The following is a 23,120-nucleotide window of genomic DNA, read 5'->3' as shown; positions in this document are numbered from 1 at the left end:
AAGTGCACGCAGCGAGGCTCCGCTTTGATGCGTCACGCTTATTTACGCGCGTTTCGTAGCTATACGTGGACGCTTATATTCTTCACAGTCTCGTACTTCGCTTCTGCGCTTCTCTCGACGCTCGTGGCTATTAATATTCTGCTCTGTGCTCCTTCTTTTCCTTGGACGCGAGTACATGCAGCTCTCGACCGCAGTCATGTGGCTATGAGCAGGGACGTCGCAACGTCCCACGCCGACAGCTTCCGTGCCTCAATGACACAGGACAGACAGAAGGAGAACTGCTTCTGGACGACGTCCTCGGGCGATACGATCGACAGCTTCTTCTGCACACTACACTTGCTGCAGACCGGCAGTCTGCAGATTGGGCAGCCGCTGCCGGGCTGTACGAGGCTGGAGAGCTTGTTGACGCTCTTGCCGCACACGCCGCAGTGACAGGATCGTGATTCTCCCGTAGAATCGCTCTGTCGACGGCGACTCATGTACCACGACAGCTTCTTGAGGTACGAACACTCGACCATACCGGACACGCCGGCCACGGCGGCAGAGAAGAAGCTCACGCTGAATCCTTCGGGCATGTCGCCACCCATGTCCGAGTATCCTCTGCAGTAGACGTCAATCTTGTCGTCGCTCAGCTGTCGCATGATGTAGCAGCTAGAGAGATTCAGGCGGATAATTTTTAGCCGGTCGAGTGTAGGCACCTCGCCCAGTTCTATCGAGTGTGCCAGGCTGTAGTACACGCGCTCGCCATCAGAATCGAACGCCATACCCGACGACTCTAGAAACACTAAATCTCGTCGAGTCATGAACGCCCCAAAGTCGCGCGTAGCCCATTTGACGCCGACAAACCGGAACGGATCCTCCTCGCTAGGTCTCTGCAGCACCGCGAGCACCTTCCGGCCGTCAAAGCCGTCGTTCTTGGTGTACGAGCTGCGCACTTCCCACGCGTATTTTGTGTCAGCTAGAGCTCCGAACGCCGCGTCCTCGACGAATCCGTCCATGACGCCGGACGCCTCGATCAACGGCACGTACGACGGCTTGGTTTTCGCCAGCACGCTGTCATCCAGAGTGAAGGAGCCGCCATCACTTGTTGAGCTGTGTGTGTTCGTTCGACTGGCTTCCTCGCCGCGATTTTCTTCTTCGTCGTCGTTCACGAAACCGAGCGGACGGCCGGCTGCGATGGCGTCGCGTTGATGCTGTTCGACGGCGTTGTTGGACAGCAGGCGTGGACGACTGGGGTCTTTCTCGTTGACGTCGCTGCTGTGACCGCGATGCTTGCTGCCGGACCGTCGAGTGCGATACACGTGCACGTGCTCGCGCGACTTGACCTTCTTCCAGATACGAGCGTCGACCCGCCGGTCGTTGGCAATAAAGTCCTCGTTCTCCTGCAGCGTCTCCGCTACGATGCGGTCGGCCAAGTCGGTCAGAGCCTGCTCCTGTTCGGGTGACAAGTGTAAGCGTTTAGGTAGGAAGGCGTCTGCCTGGGTGTAGCTCTTCATGATGAAGTCTCTGATAACCAAGCTGCAGGTTGAGTCAGCTTGATTTGAGCTAATGAAGAGCTCACGGCAAGTGAAGAAATGGCTGCGGGGATGTTTCGTGCGGCTGTCAACTTGACATGGGTGGGGAAGGGAGCCGGCGGCAGGAAGGAGGCGCATAGACGGCATCGTTCGCCAGTGAGCTGTGGCAGACAGCCTGTCCTCGCAGGTTTCAGTTTTCAAGCCTGGCTGCCGGAGACCGATGCTGGCTGCAAGCACAGAGCCTGCGCGGCTTGCCCGTGCTTCAATTCGCAGTCACGACTCGTGCTGCTTCGTCGCTGCTTGTTGAGGTGGTAAGGCAGCGTGACCGTGGTCGTCGCAATACGGTAGACGCCGTCTGCCTCCCACTGTGGCAGTGTGGGGGCGCGAAAGCGTTGGCCAGTGGCCAGCGCTGGTGACCGCTGGGCCAGCGATCACCACAGCGGAGCCATTTACCCTTGACAGCGTACACCGTGGGCGGGCGCACCGGGAGATTCATCGATCTGCGCACATTCTTGCCCGCAGTAACTCGCGTCGAATGTGATTTTACTTCGATGACACTAGGTATGATGAAGTACACGTCGAAGAGATCGATGAACCTGCTCGCTGTATATAAATATCTCGTTTCGCCAACCGGCCCGCTACATGTAATCTATTGCTATGAACTACGCAGGCAGGCCGTTGCTACCTCCCAAGCCGACAGCTCCTTGGCCTCGATGACACAAGACAGGCAGAACGTAAAAGTTTTCTGCGTGATCTCTGTTGACGCCTCGATCGTAAGCTTCTTCTGTACGCTGCATTTGCTGCACGTTACCCGACGACAAACCGGACATCCAGACGGGGACTGCAGCAGACTGCTGAGTTTGCTTAAAGACTTGTGGCAGACGCCACAGTCGCTTGATTGGATGATACCGGACGCGTCGCTGCGCCGACGTAGCGTCATGAGGTAGCTCAGCTTCTTCATGTTGGCGCACTCCACCACACCCGCAGAAGAAGTGATGTTGTTGGCGAGCAGCATCACGCCGTAGCTCTCTATCATGTCACCGCGGGGGTCTGCGAAGCCCTGACCGAACATCTCCACCGTATCATCATTGAGCTGACGCGTGATGTAGGCCACTGACAGTTGAACGCGAATAATATTATGACTCAAGTCGAGGCGTGGGCAATCATCCAGCTCGATCGAGTGAATAAGGTAGTAGAAGATGCGCTCGCCGTCCGAGTCAAAGGCCATGCCCTGCGACTCAAGGTACGTGAAGTCGCGACGGGTTGTGAAAGCACCGTAGTCGGCGGTAGCCCACTTGACGGTCACGGATCGGAACGGATCCTCCTCGCTTGGCGACTGTAGTACCGCCAGAATCTTCCGGTCGTCGAACGAGTCGTTGTGGACGTACGAATTACGCACGAGCCCGGTATTGGCAAGACCGCCATAAGCCACGTCCTCTAATGTCCCCCTAATCTGGCCAGTCGCGAGTATGAGTGGTACTTGAGATGGCTTCACCTTGGCAAGCACGCTATCGTTGAACAGCGAGAAGGATACGGCACCGCTGGACGAGCTGTTGGTGGTGGTACTGACCTCCTCATCAGGAATTGGGTCGTCATAGGCGTACGGTCTGCCGTACGCCGCCGCTTGGCGCTGGTGCTGCTCCATGGCACCGGTCGACATGAGTCTCGGACGACTCGGGTCCTTCTCGTCGTGCGACTGACTGTGCATCTTCTGTAACTTGCCGCGTCGTGTGCGAAAAACACGAACCTTTTCTTTGCTTTTGACGTGCTTCCACTGGTCACTGGGGAGTTGTCGGCCATTAGCGACGAAGTATTCGTACGTGTGCAGCGTCTCGGCAATGATACCGTCGGCCATGTCAGTGAGCTCCTGGTGCTTCGCCTTGGACAGCTGGACGCGGTCCGGGACTACGTTCGCCGCCAGTGTGGACTTGGCCATGATAAAGACTCGTTGAAACTTGTTGCGAATGCTGGACAAGTTTCGAAATGGCGAGCACCTCGGTGTGACCCAACGTCCAACACACAGCAAAAGGCTGCAGCCAGTCGGTCAGCAGACCAGCTGAGAATTCTCTAGAGATGGGCCAGAGACGCAGGCTCCAGCGCAGCGGCGTTGGGATGTCGCGATCGGTGAAAACTTTCGCAAACTTTTCGTCGCGGCGTTGTGGCATTAGGACGCTCGCTGGAGGTTGACACCGCCAAATTCCTTTATGAGCTTCATCCACTTTATCGTCGCTGCGTAAATGAGGAAGTACATGTAGCGTCGACGCCTAGATCGATGCGCTGGCGCCAAAATTGAAGAGCCTTGCATTTGACATGTGAATCGGCTGCCTGTCTGCCTGGACCTTGATGTCCGTTGCAGTCTCGTGCACATAAGAGACGGGAAGCAGATCCTTCGACGAATCCACGACGGCCAAAGTTGGTCATGTTTTTGGCTCGGTAAGCACTGCAAGTTGCAGTCTGCAACTGCAGATTGCAACAACGTTAGTCGCGGGCATGTACATGTACTACAGGGGTTCTTACCTGTCCCAACGTTTACAAGCGCGCGCATGTCCTCGAAAATCGTCACCCGCAGCGTTGTGCTTTGGGCGAAATGACGCTGTCTACTCTCGCTTGCAAAGCTTGAGCTCGATCCTGCTCTACCGGTAATTCCAGGTCTCGCTTAGTGAAACGAGGAACAGCCAAACCAGCCACATGTTGAAGTTGCAACGATTTTTCTGCCTGGTTTAAATAATACAGTGGCAAACGTCTATTCTATTGAACCAATTGGTCTCCGTTTAATTAAGGACCGTCAAGGCAGGCTGTGGCGACTTCCCACGCTGATAACTCGCGCGCTTCGATAACGCAAGACAAGCAGAAGCTGAAGTTCTTCAGTGTCATCCCTTTCGTCGCGTCGACCGCCAGCTTCTTCTGGACGCTGCACTTGCTACACATAACGCAACGGCAAATTGGACATCCCGACGGAGCCTGTAGCAGAGAGCCCAAGTTCTTAAGCGACTTATGGCACACGCCGCACGCGCTCACATAAGCGATACCTGACGCGTCGCTGCGGCGACGGCGAGACATCAACCAGCTCAGCTTCTTAAGATTCGAGCACTCCACGACACCAGCGCACGACGCCACGTTCTGGCCTAGAATGGCGATGCCGTGGCTCTCCATCATTTCGCCGCGAAGCTCAGCGAATCCTCGACTGAACAGCTCGACGCTGTGGCTGTTGAGCTGGCGGACAATGTAGCAGATTGAAGTGCTGGCTCGGATAATATCGAGACGGTCCAGAGGCGGGCACTCGTCCAACTGGATAGAGTGGATGAGGTTGTAGAATACTCGTTCGCCGTCTGAGTCGAACGCCATGCCCATAGATTCGAGATACAGAAAGTCTCGACGCGTCATGAACGGCCCGAAGTTGGCCGTCGCCCACTTGATGACGACGGATCGAAACGGGTCCTCCAGGCTTGGAGTCTGCAGTGTTGCAAGCAGCTTACGGTCATCGAACACGTCGTTCTTGACGTACAAGTTGCGCATCAGCCACCTACGTTTTGTATTGGCGACGGCACCGAACGCCGCGTCTTCGACGTTGCCGTCGATGGAACCTGTAGCCACTACGAGTGGCACGTGGGACGGCTTGACATCAGCCAAGACACTTTCGTCGAGTAAGGAGAACGATCCGGCGTCGCTGCTAGAGCTATGTGTGTTGCTGCTGATCTCTTCTTCTTCAACCGGATTGTCGTAGAACGGTCGTCCAGAAGTCGCGGCCTGCTCCATGGCAGTAGCGGACAACAGTCTCGGCCGACTTGGGTCCTTCTCGTCGTGGGACTGACTGTGCGGCTTACCGCGTCTTGAACGAAAGACGTGCACCTTCTCCTTGGTCTTGACGTGCTTCCACTGGTCGTGAGGCAGTTGACGCTTGTTGATGACGAACGACTCGTACGTCTGCAGCGTTTCGGCGACGATGCTGTCGGCCATGTCAATCAGGACTTGCTGTCGTGCCGCGGACAAGTGCACGCGTTCGGGCACGACACCCGGCGCCGGGATGCCCTTGGTCATTGCGTTCTGCGTTGTTGACACAAGTCAAGGAATGACGTCTAGAGGCCCACGCGATCTCACCGATGAGCTGATGAGCCTCTGCGCCTTGACTCTGTCATCGTGGATGCATAGGCACACGCCGTCTCCGGTAGAAAATTCGTGGCCGCCTTTGTCGCCGCGTTGTGGCTACAAAATGTAGCACACATTGTACTACAATGCCCCCAAAACTAACACCTTAACTTCGACGTTCTTCCCGATGCCAGGGCAGCGTGAGGTGTTATCGTTCGAATAGTGTCTGTTGCACTATGAAGGTGACCGATTGTTTTCGTGGTCTCATCTGTCTTCGAGGTGTCGGCAGCGCCAGTCGAACGCACACGACGCGCATAGAGCGGCTGGGACGGACGGCACCGGCAGAAGCTTGACAGCGCTGGACTGGTAAGCTGGGCTGACATGGATCCGCAACCATCGGCCGCAATCTAATTGCTCTGCGTCTTCTGCTCATCGATTCAAGTGGCCATCTCGAACTCTTCCGGCGTGTGCGGCTGATGAGTCCTTGGGCATCCTTTTCCTAAGCTTACTGTGTCGATTAAGGCGACGTGTCGACTCGACATTTCGACATGAACATGTCAATACGAGGCGCGAAAATGATGTCGGGCAAAAGATCGGGGAGACGATCTCAAAGTCGAGCTGTTGACGGCAACTTCCTAGACGTACAACTTGTAAATCGTGGACGGGAATTCGTTTGCAGGGTCTACAACTTTATCCACCACAGGATTGTTCGGTCCGGACACAGGCTTTGTTCTCGATGTCTGCTGAAGGTCTCTGTTGGGAATCCAGTGGTCTAGACATTCAGGTCGAACTGTGCTTTGTTGTTGACGCTTGAATTGTGCTCATGTGGTTCTGCAGCAACAAGGGCAAGACAAAAGAAATGGATCAACTTCCAACGAAGTTGTATAACACGTATAATGGATTTGATAAAATCGAACAGGAGACGCGCCTTTAAACGGATGACTCATGGGAATAGATAGTTGGATGCATTATTGTATTACGGTTGCGATCTCCGCACGGTTGCTGAGGCAAGTTCCCATGCCGACAGCTCCTTGGCCTCAATGACGCACGACAAACAGAACGTGAAGCTCTTTTGCAAGATCTCCTTGGTCACGTCGATCGTGAGTTTCTTCTGCACGCTGCACTTGTTGCACGTCAAGCACCGACAGATCGTGCATCCAGACGGCGACTGCAGAAGACCGAGCTTCTTCAGTGATTTATGACACACGCTGCACTCTGTCCCGGTCAAGGGTTTCGCCGTGTCGCTTCGTCGCACCATCCAGCTCAACTTCTTGAGGTTCGAACATTCGACGTATCCAGCGCAGGCAGAGACGTTGTGAGCCAGCATGAGGATGCCGTAACTCTCCATCATGTCGCCCCGCGGGTCGACGAAACCGCGGCAGAACATCTCGACGCTGTCGTCTTTGAGTTGTCTTGCAATATAGCACGTTGACATTTGGACACGGATGATATAATGGCGTTTGTCTAGAGGAGGACAGTCGTCCAGTTCGATAGAATGGATGAGATTGTAGAAGATTTTCTCGCCGTCCGAGTCGAACGCCATGCCCATCGACTCGACGTATAGAAAATCTCTTCGTGTCGTGAACGCTCCGTAGTTCCCCGTTGCCCATTTGATAGTCACGGACCGGAACGGGTCCTCTTCACTAGGTACTTGCAGCGTCGCCAGCACTTTTCGGTCGTCAAATACGTCGTTGTGGACGTACGAGTTGCGGGTAATCCAGGATTTTCTGGTGTTGGCGAACCCGCCGAATGCCACGTCTTCCACGGTGCCGTCGATGACTCCAGTGGCCACGACAAGTGGGACGTGACACGGTTTGACCTTTGCTAACACGCAGTCATCTGCTAGAGAGAAGGACCCATCGTCACTGGAGGAGCTGTGTGTATTGACACTGTCCTTCTGCCCCAGCGCCGTTGACGCTTCGTCGTCGTATACGTACGGCCGGCCTGAATTCTCCCGTTCGTGGCGTTCCATGGCGGAAAGCGACAGCAATCTCGGTCGACTTGGGTCCTTCTCGTCTTGTGACTGCCCTCGGAGTTTCAAGGTCCCTTTGGAGTGTCGAGACCGGTAGACGTGTACCTTCTCCTTGGACTTGACGTGTTTCCACTGGTCGTGAGGCAGCTGTCGGCCGTTGGAGATGAACATCTCATTCGTCTGCAAAGTCTCCGCTACGATGGCATCGGCCATATCAGTGAGGATCCGCTGCTGTGTCTTGGACAGGGAGACGCGCTCGGGCACGGCACCCAGGGGAGTCATGAAGCTTTTGGGCATAATGCTATAACAAGTCAGTAGATCTGCGACCGACGTCGGGAACGGAGCAAGTCTGAGAATGACGGACGCTGCAGACTTGCGGCGTGAACAGCTGAACGTATGAGGTGATGGTGGAGCTTGACTTGCCCGTTGAATCATCTTCAATTGGACCGAAGCAGCGTCTTTGCTATCCATATGTCAGTCGGGATTCGCAACATACATTTTAGGCCAGTTGGTTTGGCAACGGACACAGGCAATTACTAGGATGGCATTACAGTATCCATGTTTGTAGTGGCTACCGCAGTATACGATCCATAGACGTAGATCCTTCATGGCGATGTCGAACAAATTCGACGAAGGTCTCCGCTCGTATTATAGAAGACAGTAAGGTTGCAGCTCCTTGGCGTCGCTGTTTTTTTAAGTGCCGGATGCGCGGTATCCATCTGCTAGCCATAGAGCGACCGGCTGATATGCAGCGATGGCTCTGGACGGCGCTGTCTCGACTAAAACTTGCAGACGATTACTGAGATTCGTCTGCTGGAGGCGAACGAGTTCAACATGGCATTCTGCCACGCGCTACAGAAGCGCGTGGATACCGGGATAGCGGTAACTTGGATCAGTTAGTCTGTACGTTCGCTGATGAGTCAGGTACCGGATCCTCGCACTGTGGGAAGAATCCTCAAGGCGAAAGCTCGGGAACATGTAGCCTACCGCGTAAAGGTGGCTACGCTGTCTTCGTCAAGAAGATTCGACGCAAAAACTCTAAAAGCAAAAGTTGTCGACGGAATGTCGTGGCAGTTCCAAGGCTCGAAAAATCTTCAGCGATATTAGAGCCTGAATCCGCTCCTGGACTCTGCCCGCTACAGTGTCAACGTGAAGCCGAGGTACATTTTTAGTTGAGGTGTTTCAAGTTGGTTGCGTCAGCGACACCGTTAATGAATAAGCTCAAGGTTAAGCGACGCGTTCTACGGACGGTGTCTATGCGACGAATTGACCTTCGAGTCGAAGTTCGACGAGGAGAGTGCAGCACTGTACAGTAGTATTAATAGTAGCAACGCCTACATTTGATGTAGCTGTATGTCGTTGATCGCTGTTCGAGCTTGCTGCTCGGTGGTCGTTATTATAACATGTAAAGTGGGCTTTCGCTAGTGCGACTCCATCTGTAAATGTGCTCTTCAAAGTGCGGCTTTGATAGAGAGCCAGAAAAAATGCATATTTAAGTACTTCCTTTAGTCCGCTGTTGCTGTCTAGGAGCTCCACAGGCTAAATGTAACTACAAACCCTTATTTAACTAAGATACATGTATCATTAGAAGTATGTTTTCGTTGCAGTCGCTGTCTGCGCAGCCGAAATACCAGCTAGAACCGCTTTCGTGCAAAGCGCCCTACCGGATCACACAGTATACTTCCTAAGTTAATATGTATGGTGTCGCTCATCAGAGTGCACGTGAAGGTATATCGACGGCACTAGCAAGTAAACGGATATTAACAGCACAGTATTAATGGCCAGGAACAGTAATGTTAGAAACACACAAAAAATATGAAGGTTATTCACGGTGGGGTTTCGAAGATAAAGGTATTCCGGGTTGCTCCAGTGCCTATTGGGACTCCCAATTAGGAAGTCCCAGAGGTCCCAATTTGGGACCTCTCACCACCACTTTTATTTGCGTTTCTCCGCTTGCACAATGGTCGGTTGTTGGGACATATAAAAATAAAAGAGAGCCTTGTTTTCGCTGGAGGACATCATCCACGGCAAGTACAATCATGGACAGGGGGCGCGTAGAGCGAAAACTGTGAGCCTACGGCTGAGTAGATCGATGCCGTGCAACGTACTGGCAAAAAATTAGAAACTAGGCTTTTTCTTAGTGTCGAAACCTTAACTTTGAAGGTCAGAGTTTTTCCAGGAGAATCTACTGAATCGTGATGATGGAGTGGAATCTGGTCATCAGACACCGAAAATAATCATATTGGATGAATAAAATATAACAGGCAACCAATTTTAATTTTCTCTAGAAACTGGCCAATGTTTTTTTATCGTCTAATATCGATGGTTCTGATCCGACGGACAGGCAATTTGCCCCACCGAGTTAGTGACCCACGTACGCGGTACCGAGTCGGTACTACCGACTGGCTGCTGGCATTTCTTCACAATCAGATCTACGAGCGAGTGAGGCACGAGGTCCTGCGTTGGAGTCGTCTATTGCTCTGGACTCATTCCCAGATATTCCTTCCTGATCGCCAAGCATTGCACTCTCTAAACCATGAAATTCACGCTTCCAGTCGACGTATTTCCACCCGTGAAGCTGTCGAGAAAGCGCCAAGGAGCGTTAATTGAGGAGGCCGAGACGGTAGTGAGTGAAACCATTGCAGCGAACGAAGCTTTTCTGGCCCAAGATGCTCGGTTCCGCAACTCAACATGGAAATTCGTTCGCGTCAAGGAGGGACTGCACGTGTATCGCCAACGACCAACGTCTTCACGCACGCAAGTCATTCGGGGAAAGCGATTGGGTACAGACACTGAAGAGGAGACGCAGGTGTCTCCGTCATCTAAAAATGAGTGCAGTATTCAGGACACTATGAGAAGACCGAGTGTGTCGCTTATGGTGCTGCACGGTACAGTGGATGGCACGCTAGACGACTCGATGTTTGGTGCATTTGCAGCCTCCGACGAAGCGTGGAAGTGGCGCAGCTCTCACGTCAATGATCGTCTTGTTGATGCTCGTATCCTATCGACTATCAGAGGTCCGACCCAGAATGACCCATTTCTCTTTTTGGGTATCAAGTGGTTTACCAAGGAACACCCGACTGTGTTGACGGGAATTCTTCAGCGTCGAGACTTTCTCATTATGGAGGCAACTGGGCTCACAACTGATTCCAAAGGCGAGAGAATTGGGTATTTTCTGATGCACTCGGTGCCAATTCGTGGTGTTCCCAAATTCCCAAATTGAGTGTTTTGGGTATAGTGCGGGGCGAATTGAGTTTCTGCTTTATTCTGCGCCAAAATGGGCCCAGCAAAGTCGAGTTGTATTGCCGTGGATTCAGCGATCCTCACGGAGAGATGATGGAGCGACTATCCGTTGCAATTGCCTCGGAAGCTCTCATCTGCGCAGCTGGGGTCGTCACTATGCGTACGTCAAGAAACTCACGTGGTTGATGAAACACAAAAGTGCCCAAACGTTGGGACTATCTCGTGGAACTCGACCCAATTACTGCAAATCATGCAATAAAATTTTGGGTAGATTTACGCTTCTTGGCAAAGGTTGCGCCTGTCAGAGCTGCCGCCGCGTGATTTGCACACGGTGTAGCGTGGTCAAGAAGATGACGGTGGATGTATCGGACACTGGCACAGTCAAGCAGTGCGCGCTCCGGTTCTGCTTGGCCTGTTTGCTTGAAGCAAAGGAGAAATCGGCTTGGGAAATAGCGCAAACTGGCCTTGAAACCACACCAGAGTCTTCATCTTCCAGTTCGCCGTATCAACGTTACCACAGACGCGATAGTCGCTCGTACTCGGAGCACAGACGCTTTGGCACTCCTGTTTATCGCAAGGAAAATACGACTACAGAGGTTAGAGTTAATCCGGAACGAGTGGGCTCCTCTAATTCACGCTTGAGAGGCAGGGTTCAAGGTTTTCACGGTGTTAGACCAAAACATGCTCAGTCTGGTGAAGGTGACCGGCACATGTATCGAACGCCGTCGCCTTCGAACGGCCACGAACCGCTGCGAGCTCTATTCAGCGAAGCCCAAACGAAATGAGATTTGAACCGGATTTGCTGGATAACTACTGTAGTTAAATTTTTTATCGCAGGGCACAATATGATAAATTTGATATTATATTGGTTCCGGTAATATATTGATAAAAAATCACTTGAAGCTTTGATATGATTTATATTACTGCGAGCGCGAAAAGCAAATGTTTATATTTTACATGTAGTTGCAAGTAGGTCGATGGAAATGTAAATACAGTTTTTTTCTTGAATCGGGCGCTGTTTTCTTTTCGAGTTTTGATAGGTAAAAATTAATTTCTCATCAATGATTTAAGGGACGCACTACTGGACAGCTTGTGCCTGGATTCACTTTTGCATACTCGACCCACACATCATGGTATTTTGGTCTGCGGTCGGGAGCTCTTTATCCAGTACAGAATGCTGCAAAGCCTCTAGAAAACAGGCCTCCGGGTTTTCTTCGTCTCGAACTACAGCTTCGGGAATTTATATCGTGAGGCTTTTTTTTAGCCAAAACGGGAACGTAGCTCAACAAATTGACGTCGAGACCTGCCTTGTTGATCACAGAGTTCTCGTCTGCAACAAGCTCGATGAAGATACCGGTGACGGTGTATCGGTGAAGTTTAGTCAGTGCACATGCGTTTGGCCCATTCTAAAAACATGTATTTTTCATTGAAGTTCTCTTTGGTCGCCGGATTTGAGTTTGTAAAACAAATTATTTTTGATTTTAAAAATACACACTTGAAATATATAAAAATATTGTGAGTTCTAATTTAGAAAGAATAATCCTTCCGTTGAATTAAATACTTCGAAAGGATTTTTCTTTAAATGGTTTCAAGCAAACTGATGCTTGCGAACCCAAGTACGAGTCGCGATTTAAGCATTCGAAACGAAAGCGGGGCGTCTTATCTATCTTTTGAGCCCTTGAAAGCTACGAAGTGTTTAAAATTGAAGAAGTTGCGGTCGCCCAAAATATTTTCTCCATTTTCGAACCCTTAAAATAACGATACATTTGGAGAATTATATGCCCATTTTTTTAATTCTTGTGATTCAAGTTTTTCTCTTGTTTAAACATTTGTAAAAGCAATTGAACAAGGGTAGTTTACAATTTTCTTGATGAAAGTTTCACCAAAAGTCACAGTTTCAGCTAAGGTCGAAAATTAACTGGTCAGCTTTATCTTGATAACTCTAAATGGTTCGTAAGCATCATTTTGTTTGAAACCGACGCAGCAAATTTTGTTGTATTTCCACCTTAATTCGATCTCAAGACTCAAGAGGCTCTCAAATTGCTTGGACTTTGTATTTGAGCTACTCCACTGGCAAATTAAGTCGGAATTGACAGTACATAAAAAAACAAAGAAGCGATTCCGTCAATCGTTGCAAGCCCAACCTCAAACCTTATGAGCCTACACGTATAGCAATCTTAGCAACGATGGACAACAACCACAGCGCAGCAATTCTTTAGAGGGCTCGTCGGATATCTTCCACAAGTACACATTGATATAAAGCAGAAACCCTAGGATGCCCGTGATTTGCGCGAAAAACACTTGCCTCGCGACAATAGAGTTTGGATAGACGTAAGATCACAAACAAGGCGTTGATGTTATACAACGCTGGGGAAGCCTGATTTACGTCACGAAATACTGCTCAACGCGACGATAATAATTGTCCGAATGCATCCTAAACTTCTTAACGCGAAGATAAGCTAAGCTTTGAAACAAGAACTCATGATTCATGAGCCATGAACGGTTGTCGGCTACAGATACTGTATCTTAGCTCACAATTGTTTCCGCTTTCAAGAAAAAAGCATGAAGTTCACGCTACCCGAAGACACGTTTCAAGCTCTTAATCTAACTAAGGGAAAACAAGAGTCTTTGATCGCGGAGGCCGAGACTGTCGTGCGTGAGGCTCTAACAGCGAATGAAGAATTCCTTGCTGAAGGCGCTACGTTCCGCGACCCACGATGGAAACTGGTGCGCGCGAGAGAAGGTCTGAGTGTGTATCGACAACGACGATCGACTGGAAGCCCCAGAGTCTCAACTGGCGTGCAACGTCAGTCGTCGCCTCAAAGCTCGTCCTGGTCTTTCAAGCTTCGAGGTCGGGCGGCGAGTAACATGCGATGGGAGACGAGTACGGAAGGAGAAGCATCGGCCTCTCAAGGGAATACAACTCAAGAGAGAATGAGGCGTCCAGGGGTGTCCCTTATGGTCATGCACGGTACAGTTGACGGTAACCTGGCCGACTGTATGTTCGGCACCTTTGCGTCTACAGATCAAGCCTGGATGTGGCGCAGTTCCCACATTAATGACCGACTTGACGATGCTCGAGTCCTTGCCACTATCCGAGGACCCACTCGTAAAGACCCGTTCCGGTTCCTAGGCATCAAGTGGTTTGCTAAAGAGCATCCTGCGATTCTATCGACTATTGTACAGCAACGTGACTTCCTCGTCATGGAAGCGACAGGGCTTACGCATGACTCCAAAGGAGACACAGTTGGCTACTATCTCATGCATTCCGTCGCGTTACCAGGCGTTCCGGAGCTCTCCGACATGGGGATCATCCGTGGACAAGTGAGTCTCTGTTACATCGATCGACAGAGCGGGTCTGGTAAAGTAGAACTATTTTGTCGTGGATTTAGCGATCCTCGTGGTGAGATGCATGATCGCGTATCCGTAGCAATCGCCTCAGAGGCGCTTATCTGTGCTGCTGGTGTTGTCGACTATGCCTACATCAAGAAGCTCACGTGGCTTATGAAGCACAAGGGCCGTCATCGAGATATCGATGAGAATCGTCCTACTCGCTGCGAGACGTGCGATAAGAGCTTCACAAAGTTCTCGTTGACTGGTGCTGGGGTGGGCGCCCCGTGCCGGATCTGCAGTCTTGTGGTGTGTAGCAAATGTAGTGTCATCAAGAAGATGACTGTGGACGTGTCGAGTGCTGGATCAGTCAAGCAGTGCGCCCTTCGATTTTGTTTAACCTGTCTGCTGGAAGCGAAGGAGAAATCGGTTTGGGAAATGGCGCTGAGCGGCGTTGAAACGTCATCGGAATGCTCGTCGGCTTCCGGCTCAACTCGAGTTGCGTCGTGTCTGTAAGAAATAGAATAAATGTTTCCTGTTTTCACTTGAAATACCATTTTTTTAAATAGTTGCCGAAGATAGATTTAGACTTTTTCCAAACTTTTGTTTAGATCTCACTATGATTTTCCTTTTTCGAAGCTGACGACGTCTCTGATGCAGTGTCGACCCCAGTCAGAGCCATTTCCCACACACACTGCTCCTTTGCTTCATATAGACACTCGAGACAGAACCGTAGCGCGCATTGTTTCACTGCGCCAGTGTTCGACACATCTACTGTCATTTTCTTGACGACGCTGCACTTACTGCACACCACGCGGCGACAAATTTGGCAATCTGCACCCATTCCAGCGCTCGAAAATGAAAATTTGGCAAAACTTTTGCCACAGCTTTCGCAACATTTGGGTCGAATCTGATGCTCATTCGACGCACTTTGACCGCCTTTGTGCTTCATCAGCCACGTCAGCTTCTTGATATACGCGTAGTCGACGATACTGGCAGCACAGATCAGAGACTCGGCGGTGACGGCAACAGCCACTCGATCAATGATTTTGCCTCGAGGGTCGCTAAAACTGCGACAGTACTTTTCAACTTTATTTTTCCCACGCTGACGATCGATGAAACAAAGACTCAAATCTCCTCGAAGAAGACCCAATTCGTTTAATTCCGGGACCATTCGAGGCAGTTTGATGGAATGCATGAGGTAGTAGCCCACTTTTTCGCCCTTAAGAGTCCACAGTAAGCCCCGTGGCCTCGAGAATGAGGTAGTCTCGCTGTTGAACTAGACCCGTCAGGACAGCAGGACGCTCTTTGACGAACCATTTCACGCCTAGAAAGCGGAATGGGTCTTCCTTTGTAGGTCCTCTTATAGTCGCCAGTACACGCGCGTCGTCAAGACGGTCGTTGATATGGGAGCTACGCCACATCCAGGCTTGATTTGTGGCGGCGAAGGTCCCGAACATCGCGTCATCCAACTTGCCGTCCACAGTTCCATGAAGAATCATCTGGAATCCCGCAGGACGGCGCATTTCCTCCCCACATTCTGACGAAGATACCTCGATATCGCAGCTACTGGCTCCAGTGGGATCAGTAGCGTGAGATTCGCTCAAGATGACGGGCGAGAAGGAGCTCTGAAACCGCGGGCGTCTAAACATCCGAGAGCTTTTTGGTCGTGCTAGTTGATGATGATACACATTTAGTCCGTCTTTTGCGCGGACCAATTTCCATCTCGGGTCTTTGAACGTGGCCCCATCAGCGCGGAAGGCTTCATTTGCAGCGAGAGTATCTCGCACCACCGTCTCAGCTTCGTCGATCAGTTCTTGCTGCTGTTCCTTGGATAGAATTAGCTCGGGGAGGGCGTTTTCAGGCAACGTAAATTTCATGTTTCGCCCGTGACTGGGACGGCAAAAACACTTGTGATCCCTTCATGTGGTCGAACAGCAGGCACCCCATGCAAAGCACAGGAATTGTCTGAGGGTGTGAGTTGAACAAAGAGCCGTTCGAGGGCCCACCAGATGATCAAGCTGACGGCCGGGACCAATAGTGACTTCTTAATTACCAGTTGATGCAGAAGCAAATGGTTTGGCGGACGTAAGTTACAGCTTCGAACGGACCTCGACGATGGTTGCTTACGGTGTATCAGTCAGTGATACACGCGCCGCGCAACGCGCGTCGCGCGGGCGTGACGGTATTCACTTGTTTCGACTGAATAACCAGCCGATAAATGGGCTGAAGAAGCGTCAGCTCCAAGCAGCATGTTTTCTCTTAGTGCTTTCGGTATCAATAGTATCTATCGACATGTGCTGTTTGTTGAGACAGAAGAAACATTCTTTGTTAAACCGTGTGCAATACCACGTACGCAACGTTGAATTTCACAAATCGTGGTGCCTGTCGTCAAGCCGCGTGAAGCGCTCGGTGTGACCTGGGCAGATGGTCCAAGGCATCTCGACTGCAACGTGGAGATCAACGTGTCGTCAATTAAAAACTGTCTTGAGCTTGCAGGGTGTCTGTAACGGGGTACAATCCAGTGTGCCCCATGTTACATAAAGAGTGACCCGTCACTCTTGTGGACACCTGATACACGGTACCAGGTGCTCTCAGTGCATGACTACTTAGCTTCACTATAGGTAACCTCTAGTTTGTATGAGACCCAAGCTTATCTTACTTATACCGACTTCTCCATGTTGTGCCGGACACCCTATCTACACCGATTGGATCCATAAAAAAAAATTTGAACTTCAGAACAAAAAATGAGTCTATTGATTTGCTGTGCTTGTTTCAGATTCCAACCCTGGTCTATCAAAATCCGCGTCAGAATCGATGTCACCGTAGCTTTCGTCTACAATATGCAAGTTGTGGAGCTCGGCGATCACGTCATTAGCAAAGTTGTCGTCCTCAACAGCAGTAGCCATTTGACGAGAATCTACATACGGATATCCACATTTGACATCGTTGTGCTTTTCGAGGTGGGTCGCTGCATCGAGTTTTAGTTGGTTAGTGTATGATCCCACCTTTCGTTTAAGCGGTTTACGTCCGCCATTCTCGTTAAGGCGTGGGCGACCTACAGGCTTCGCCCGCTGGGTGAGTTCGTCTGCCTCAGTTTCTTCAGCATGAGCGCCTTCCATTGAATCTCAGACTGCGAAGAGACGGTGGAAGAGGCACGACTCTGCACTGTCCGGCTTAACATGGAGACAAGAAAGGCCAATAATAAAACAATTTTATTGGTAGAAATCGATTGTCCGTGTTAAAAATCGTCCGGCACAACATGGAGAAGTCGGTAAATACATCAGTCTTAAATCTACTCCTCTAAGTAGCAAACCGTTCCCACTGAGGCCGGGAACACGTGGACTTACGTTCACTCGGGTAGTTAATACCCTTAAGCACTTCCTCTGTGCAAGGTGCTGTGTGACCCCGTCACACTTGGTAGCACTCGTAGTCAATCCAACACCATCGCGGGTGGATTGAGCTACCTGAATCCTCTGTGCGCTCAACGTTTGAGCCAAGATGGACCGAAGCGAGTTTCCTCGCTTGAACGACTCACAGTACGAGTCTGTTCGGAAGATGGGAGGCATCTTTGGACAAGATGTCCTTCGCAGCTTGGCGGCGGCGACGCCTGCCGAGCAACAAGAACGCGTGACTGCGTTTGAGACCTACGAGCGTGGTCTCATCGCTCACGTCCGCGGGAGCTTGGAGGCCACGATGGCCGCTCCCCAGGCAACCAGGCCTAAGCCGGTGTGGCTGAAGGTCCCCGCGTTTGAGGGGAAGGAAGGAGAGAACCTTCACTTCTGGGTCCGTGAGGTGGAGATCGCCATGAAGGCGGGTCTCATCTCGGACGAGCCAGTTCGGGTGGCGTTGGCCCTGTCCAACCTTGGTGGACGTGCCAAGCACTGGGCGTACACCAGGGAGACGACATCTCCTGGATGCTTTGCATCCTGGGCTCAGCTGTGTGAGCAGCTTCGAGCCGCGTTCCTACCGGCGAACAACGAGTTCCGCCAGCGCTCACGCTTTCTCGCGTGTAAGCAAGGCAAACGTGAGCTGCAGGAGTACGCGCAAGAGATGCGCACGTTGGTGGCATCTCTGGCAGGGAATCCTCTGCCTGAAGACATTAAGACAACAGTCTTCATGGACGGCCTGAAGGTCGGTCCTGCTCGCACCCAGCTATTACGGGTGCAAGCGACAACTATGGAGGAGGCGATTCGAATCGCCCTCCAAGAAGAGTACAGCCACAAGCAGGCTGGTACTCTTCGGGAAGAGGATCATCGCCGCGATGAGAATGGCGTTCCTCGGGAGGCGGAGCATCGCAGCAATGACGCTGTTGCTCCTGCTGTCACGCAGCCCGTTGATACCGGTGCGTACAGCGAGCCCGAGCCCATGGACTTAAGCTCAGCCGAGAGGTTGGTCCGCTGTTATGGATGCGGCGGACACGGACACTACCAGCATGTGTGTCCCTCGCTCGTCCTCGGGAAGAAGACAGCCCGTGGACCCCAAGTCCGGTGGCGCAGGCCACGGCCAGGTGGACGAAGACTCCCCGGCTACCAGTAGAGGCGGTATGCCCTACTGAAGAGCGCTAAAGCGTGCGTGATGGGTGTGCAGGTTGTGCGCACCACGGGACTTAGCCCAGAGAGACGGGGGTTCTCTCAAACCGGCGCAGGCCAGTGGTGGGCTGCTGGCAGTACACTCCGTGTACGGCGGGTACGGTACCCGTTGAGCGTTTGTTTGGGTCTGGGGGCGCTTGATACCCCGCTGGGAACGGCGCTTGGATAACGACATTCGACTGCACTCTATGTCAGAGTGGCGGTCATGGGCTGGTCCTTGATGGACTAGCCTTTGGTACGGTAGTATCAATGGTCCTCAACGGACCTGAACGTTTCGGCTCGATGAGCTCGCGCACCGCGGTGTCGCTCGCAGTTCTCGCCATGAACAACATGGCTGTGCCGAACATAAGGCACAGCCCGGACTTTGGTGTGGCAAGGCTGAGAAGGGCCTACCAGTCCAGGTCTATGACGGAGCATTGGTGAGTCATGTTCCCACCTCCGTCATGACTGGGGCGTCTGATACAGACCGCCAGGACGCAGAAGCGTCACGGAGCTGTCAACGCGCCGACAGCTCTGCGTACAGCAAGACCATGCTACGCTGCGGCAATGCCACGGGCATGGGCCTTTTGCCCGGCGTGTGGACCTGCTACACCAGCAGCGTCAAGCCGCAACGGTCGTCGCGCCGTACGGGCTTCGACAGTGGTTATGTCTTTAAGCGCTAACCAGGTGGGTAACTTAGGACCACACGGTCGCCCAGACCTTAACTGAAGAGGAAGGCACTGAATGCGCTTCCTGTGTGGATAACACAGTACCACACGCAGTCGCCCAGACTATAACTGAAGAGGAAGGCATGACCATGCTTCCTGTGTGGGTAACACAGTACCACACGCAGTCGCCCAGACTATAACTGAAGAGGAAGGCATTGTCCATGCTTCCTGTGTGGGTAACACAGTGCCACACGAGGTCTCGAGTGCCTCTGATGTCGTCAACGAGACATCACGACGTGGGTAACGAAGTGCCACGTCACGTCAGCCGCCGCAAGTCGGGTCTGAACCTTGTTCAGGCCGACGTCGCTTCAAGCGACTCGGAGTCCAGGGCCCGGACTCCTCTGACTCGGTCGGTGGACACCAACTCTGTCCGGTGTGTGGGCGGGTCTGCCACACCAGCCGATCCCAACACCGAAGGTCGTCGCGCCGTATGCGCTTCGACAGTGGTGGTGCCGAAGGCCTGTCACCAGGTGGGTAACATAGGTCCACACTGCGGGTAACAAGCTCCGCAAGCAGCGAAGCTGCTTAGGGAGACCGACATTCGGTGCTCCGAGCGTGGGTAACCAAGTTCCACGCAAGGTCACTCAGACCATAACTGATAAGGAAGTCGCTGTATGCGCTTCCGGTGTGGGTAACAGAGTTCCACACCCAAGGCGAGTAACATAGCGCCGCACACAGAGCCATTGGCTCGAGGCGCGAGGTTGTCTTGGCCTCGCTGGACGTGAGCAACTCGCTCGACGTCAAGTCGCGCAGACTCAAAACTGCTGACGCGAAGGCTGAATGCCTTCGATCGACACGGCCGACGCGGTCGACCATACCGACGCAGTGCACATGGCGGAGAGACGTTGCGCCTGCCAGTGGCTATTAGAAGCCACGAGAGACTCAGTAGTCTCGAGGTTAAGCGGGGGAGAGGCTCGGAAATACCTTTCCTCCCTGACTTTCCAAGAGGCAGGTAGCCGTCGTGCTGTCAGTGGCTATTACGGCTCGGAAATACCTTTCCTCCCTGACTTTCCAAGAGGCAGGTAGCCGTCGTGCTGTCAGTGGCTATTACAAGCCACGAGAGACTCAATAGTCTCGAGTGTAAGTGGGGGAAAGGCTCGGAAATACCTTTCCTCCCTGGTCTTGAGGTAAGACCAAGTTTCTTACGGAACCAGGCGTCGATGTACATCGACTGCAGGCTGGAGGCGAACAGCCGGGCTAGAGCTGCGGTAGCTCTAGCCGAACGAGACATAGTGGCGAAGAAAGCCACTGGCGCAAGGTGCCTCGGAATCGCTGAGCGAATCAGCAGTGCTGGGGCTGCAAGCAACCACACACGAGGCGAAGCGCGGGCCTAGTGCAATCAACGCACTGGTCCCTTGGTCATGAACGACCTGTCGAGTAGGGTGAACGGAGCGTCTCACCCGCCGACAAAGCGGTTGCGGTACGTGATGTACGCAACGCGCCGGGTATAATGGGCCGTGGAGCCATAACCCAAGTGTGGTACACACAACTGACCAGGTGGTGGTCGAGGCAACGCACGCAGTCGTAACTGGTGCCGCGCCGAGCATGACACCGTGGTGATGGCTGCTTGCCTCACCATGGGTTGGTACCCGTGGGTACTCGGTGTCAATGCCAGACACCAATGCCGCAGTGGCATAGTGGTGAGGTGTGCCCCACCACGGTCGAGTACCATCAAGATACATGGTGGCTGTGACAGACACTGGTATAGGTGCAAAGGATATGCACCATACCACGACCCGATGCGCTCTGGACTCTGTGAGTCAACGCACGTACCGTGCATCGGCACTGGCTGCTGTCGAGCGGCCTACCAGGAGTTCCACGTAATGAACTCATCGTGCATGACACACATGACGTGCACGGAGCACTTATGGTAGCTGTGGTACGTGTCGTACACAGCGTACCTCGTGTACGGGCCCATGGACCTGTACACTGTGCTTGCACATGCGTCGTGCATGATGCGAGCACTGGCCATGAATCTGTTCAGGCGACAGCACAGCAGAAGCTGTTGCCGCCAAACATGGCAACCTTGTGGTGGGCGTACCGCACCAAAGGCTAGTACCGTACGGTACATGGTGTCGATGGGAGACACCTACACCACGGTTGTGTACCGTCACGGTACACGGTGTCGATGAAGGACACCTTCGCGCCGTTGGTATGGTGACCAAGACGCGAAGAGAGCGTGGCGTGACAGAAGCTCCAAAGGCATGGCCCGAGGTGAGCTGAGAGCTCCCTCTAGTGCTGGGGAAGGTGTTGCCCATCTCGGTGTCGTCCCCCGCGGGAGACACCATGCTCCGGACGCGTTCACGAGGACTGTCGTGTCCTCTGGTGCGAAATGTGGGCGAATGCCACACGTTCGGATGCTATTGCACCCTGTGCCTAAGCACTGTACGCGCGCTAGCGCAGGAGCTAAGGCAGCTCTGAGTGTAGGCTTTGCGGCCAACACAGTTGTGAACATAGGGATGCAAATCCCAGTGTGCTTTGGCAGCACAAGTCACTGTGGGTGTGACTGAGAGCCGCGCCAGTCTCGTGGCTGCTCAGTGTGAGAATTCACCTTTTGGTGTTTTAATTCTCTCACTTCTGATTGGAGAATCAGTTGTGATTGGAGAATCAGGTGATTCTCAGCTAAGTGCGGGAGGATGTAACGGGGTACAATCCAGTGTGCCCCATGTTACATAAAGAGTGACCCGTCACTCTTGTGGACACCTGGTACACGGTACCAGGTGCTCTCGGAACCAGTCAGTGCATGACTACTTAGCTTCACTATAGGTAACCTCTAGTTTGTATGAGACCCAAGCTTATCTTACTTATAAATACATCAGTCTTAAATCTACTCCTCTAAGTAGCAAACCGTTCCCACTGAGGCCGGGAACACGTGGACTTACGCTCACTCGGGTAGTTAATACCCTTAAGCACTTCCTCTGTGCAAGGTGCTGTGTGACCCCGTCACAGTGTCTAACTATTAATACGTGTATATGTTGTCGATTACGAGATCTACAGCATTTTGTGACTGTACGTGTGTGTGCCCACCGACTTATAATAGTTGTCGGCGACTACATCCATTTTTAATCTGACAGGGAAGATGCTGACTCAGAACTATCGATTACGATCTCACGCCGGACGTGGATCGTGTAACATACTTCCCCTGGCGAGACCACCACGACAGGGCTACATGTATGTGTGAGAGAGTCAGACTAGTCTATTATGTTAAGATACAAAATGCCTGGAATATTGTAAGCCTTCTAAGACCCCGGTAACAGTGGATAGCTCTCACTGGCTGTTTCACCTGTTCAATACCAAACTGGAGGTACATGCCCTGAGCTTTGATGACAAGGGCTACTTAGGCCCTGGTCTAAGTAAACTTGTTCCGAGAATAGCAGAACTAGCTGGGATTGGGTTGGATCAGAGCGACTTTCAGGTCAGAGTACGTGTATTCTAGATTTGGCTCCGAGACAAGTGTCAGGTCAGGACGCGTTCTCAGTGTTTGAAGCCGGTGTATAAGTACGTGAAATACAATGCAATGCATGAAAGCATAACACTTTCTCATTTCCTCTCAACTCTCCTCCAGCTAAATGGACTCACACGACTTACGACTTGCTCACACCGGCCCAACCCACGCCCCACGAAGGAATTACTCGGCTTCCAATGCTGCCATCCATTTTGACCTCCAGATCGCTTG

The 23,120-nt window shown here is 52.3% G+C and overlaps 7 protein-coding genes across 7 annotated transcripts; 2 read left to right on the top strand and 5 right to left on the bottom strand.

The window, feature by feature from the left end:
* Positions 1–155: 155 nt before the first annotated feature.
* On the bottom strand, positions 156–1,496 carry PITG_15672 (uncharacterized protein; the record flags this gene model as incomplete). The annotated part of the gene is made up of 1 exon (XM_002897908.1): positions 156–1,496. The coding sequence occupies one exon, from the start codon at positions 1,494–1,496 to the stop codon at positions 195–197; it is 1,302 nt and encodes a 433-aa protein (XP_002897954.1).
* A 673-nt stretch (positions 1,497–2,169) lies between these two features.
* PITG_15671 (uncharacterized protein) lies at positions 2,170–2,475 on the bottom strand (the record flags this gene model as incomplete). Its single annotated transcript, XM_002897907.1, has 1 exon — positions 2,170–2,475. One exon carries the CDS (start codon positions 2,473–2,475, stop codon positions 2,170–2,172), a length of 306 nt encoding a protein of 101 aa, XP_002897953.1.
* Positions 2,476–4,239: 1,764 nt separating this feature from the next.
* PITG_15670 (uncharacterized protein) lies at positions 4,240–5,552 on the bottom strand (the record flags this gene model as incomplete). Its single annotated transcript, XM_002897906.1, has 1 exon — positions 4,240–5,552. The coding sequence occupies one exon, from the start codon at positions 5,550–5,552 to the stop codon at positions 4,290–4,292; it is 1,263 nt and encodes a 420-aa protein (XP_002897952.1).
* A 1,024-nt stretch (positions 5,553–6,576) lies between these two features.
* Positions 6,577–7,938, bottom strand: PITG_15669 (uncharacterized protein; the record flags this gene model as incomplete). The annotated part of the gene is made up of 1 exon (XM_002897905.1): positions 6,577–7,938. The coding sequence occupies one exon, from the start codon at positions 7,867–7,869 to the stop codon at positions 6,577–6,579; it is 1,293 nt and encodes a 430-aa protein (XP_002897951.1).
* Positions 7,939–10,423: 2,485 nt separating this feature from the next.
* Positions 10,424–11,268, top strand: PITG_15668 (uncharacterized protein; the record flags this gene model as incomplete). The annotated part of the gene is made up of 4 exons (XM_002897904.1): positions 10,424–10,769; positions 10,811–10,979; positions 11,087–11,203; positions 11,250–11,268. 4 exons carry the CDS (start codon positions 10,424–10,426, stop codon positions 11,266–11,268), a joined length of 651 nt encoding a protein of 216 aa, XP_002897950.1.
* A 2,505-nt stretch (positions 11,269–13,773) lies between these two features.
* Positions 13,774–14,661, top strand: PITG_15667 (uncharacterized protein; the record flags this gene model as incomplete). The annotated part of the gene is made up of 1 exon (XM_002897903.1): positions 13,774–14,661. The coding sequence occupies one exon, from the start codon at positions 13,774–13,776 to the stop codon at positions 14,659–14,661; it is 888 nt and encodes a 295-aa protein (XP_002897949.1).
* Positions 14,662–14,752: 91 nt separating this feature from the next.
* On the bottom strand, positions 14,753–15,647 carry PITG_15666 (uncharacterized protein; the record flags this gene model as incomplete). The annotated part of the gene is made up of 2 exons (XM_002897902.1): positions 14,753–15,367; positions 15,426–15,647. The coding sequence occupies 2 exons, from the start codon at positions 15,645–15,647 to the stop codon at positions 14,753–14,755; spliced, it is 837 nt and encodes a 278-aa protein (XP_002897948.1).
* Between the last annotated feature and the right edge of the window lie 7,473 nt (positions 15,648–23,120).

Source organism: Phytophthora infestans, genomic scaffold (assembly GCF_000142945.1).
Source record: "Phytophthora infestans T30-4 supercont1.40 genomic scaffold, whole genome shotgun sequence".
NCBI classification, from domain to species: Eukaryota; Oomycota; class Peronosporomycetes; order Peronosporales; family Peronosporaceae; genus Phytophthora; species Phytophthora infestans.
Note: the sequence above shows the minus strand (reverse complement) of the source record. Positions and strands in the feature narration are given on the sequence as shown.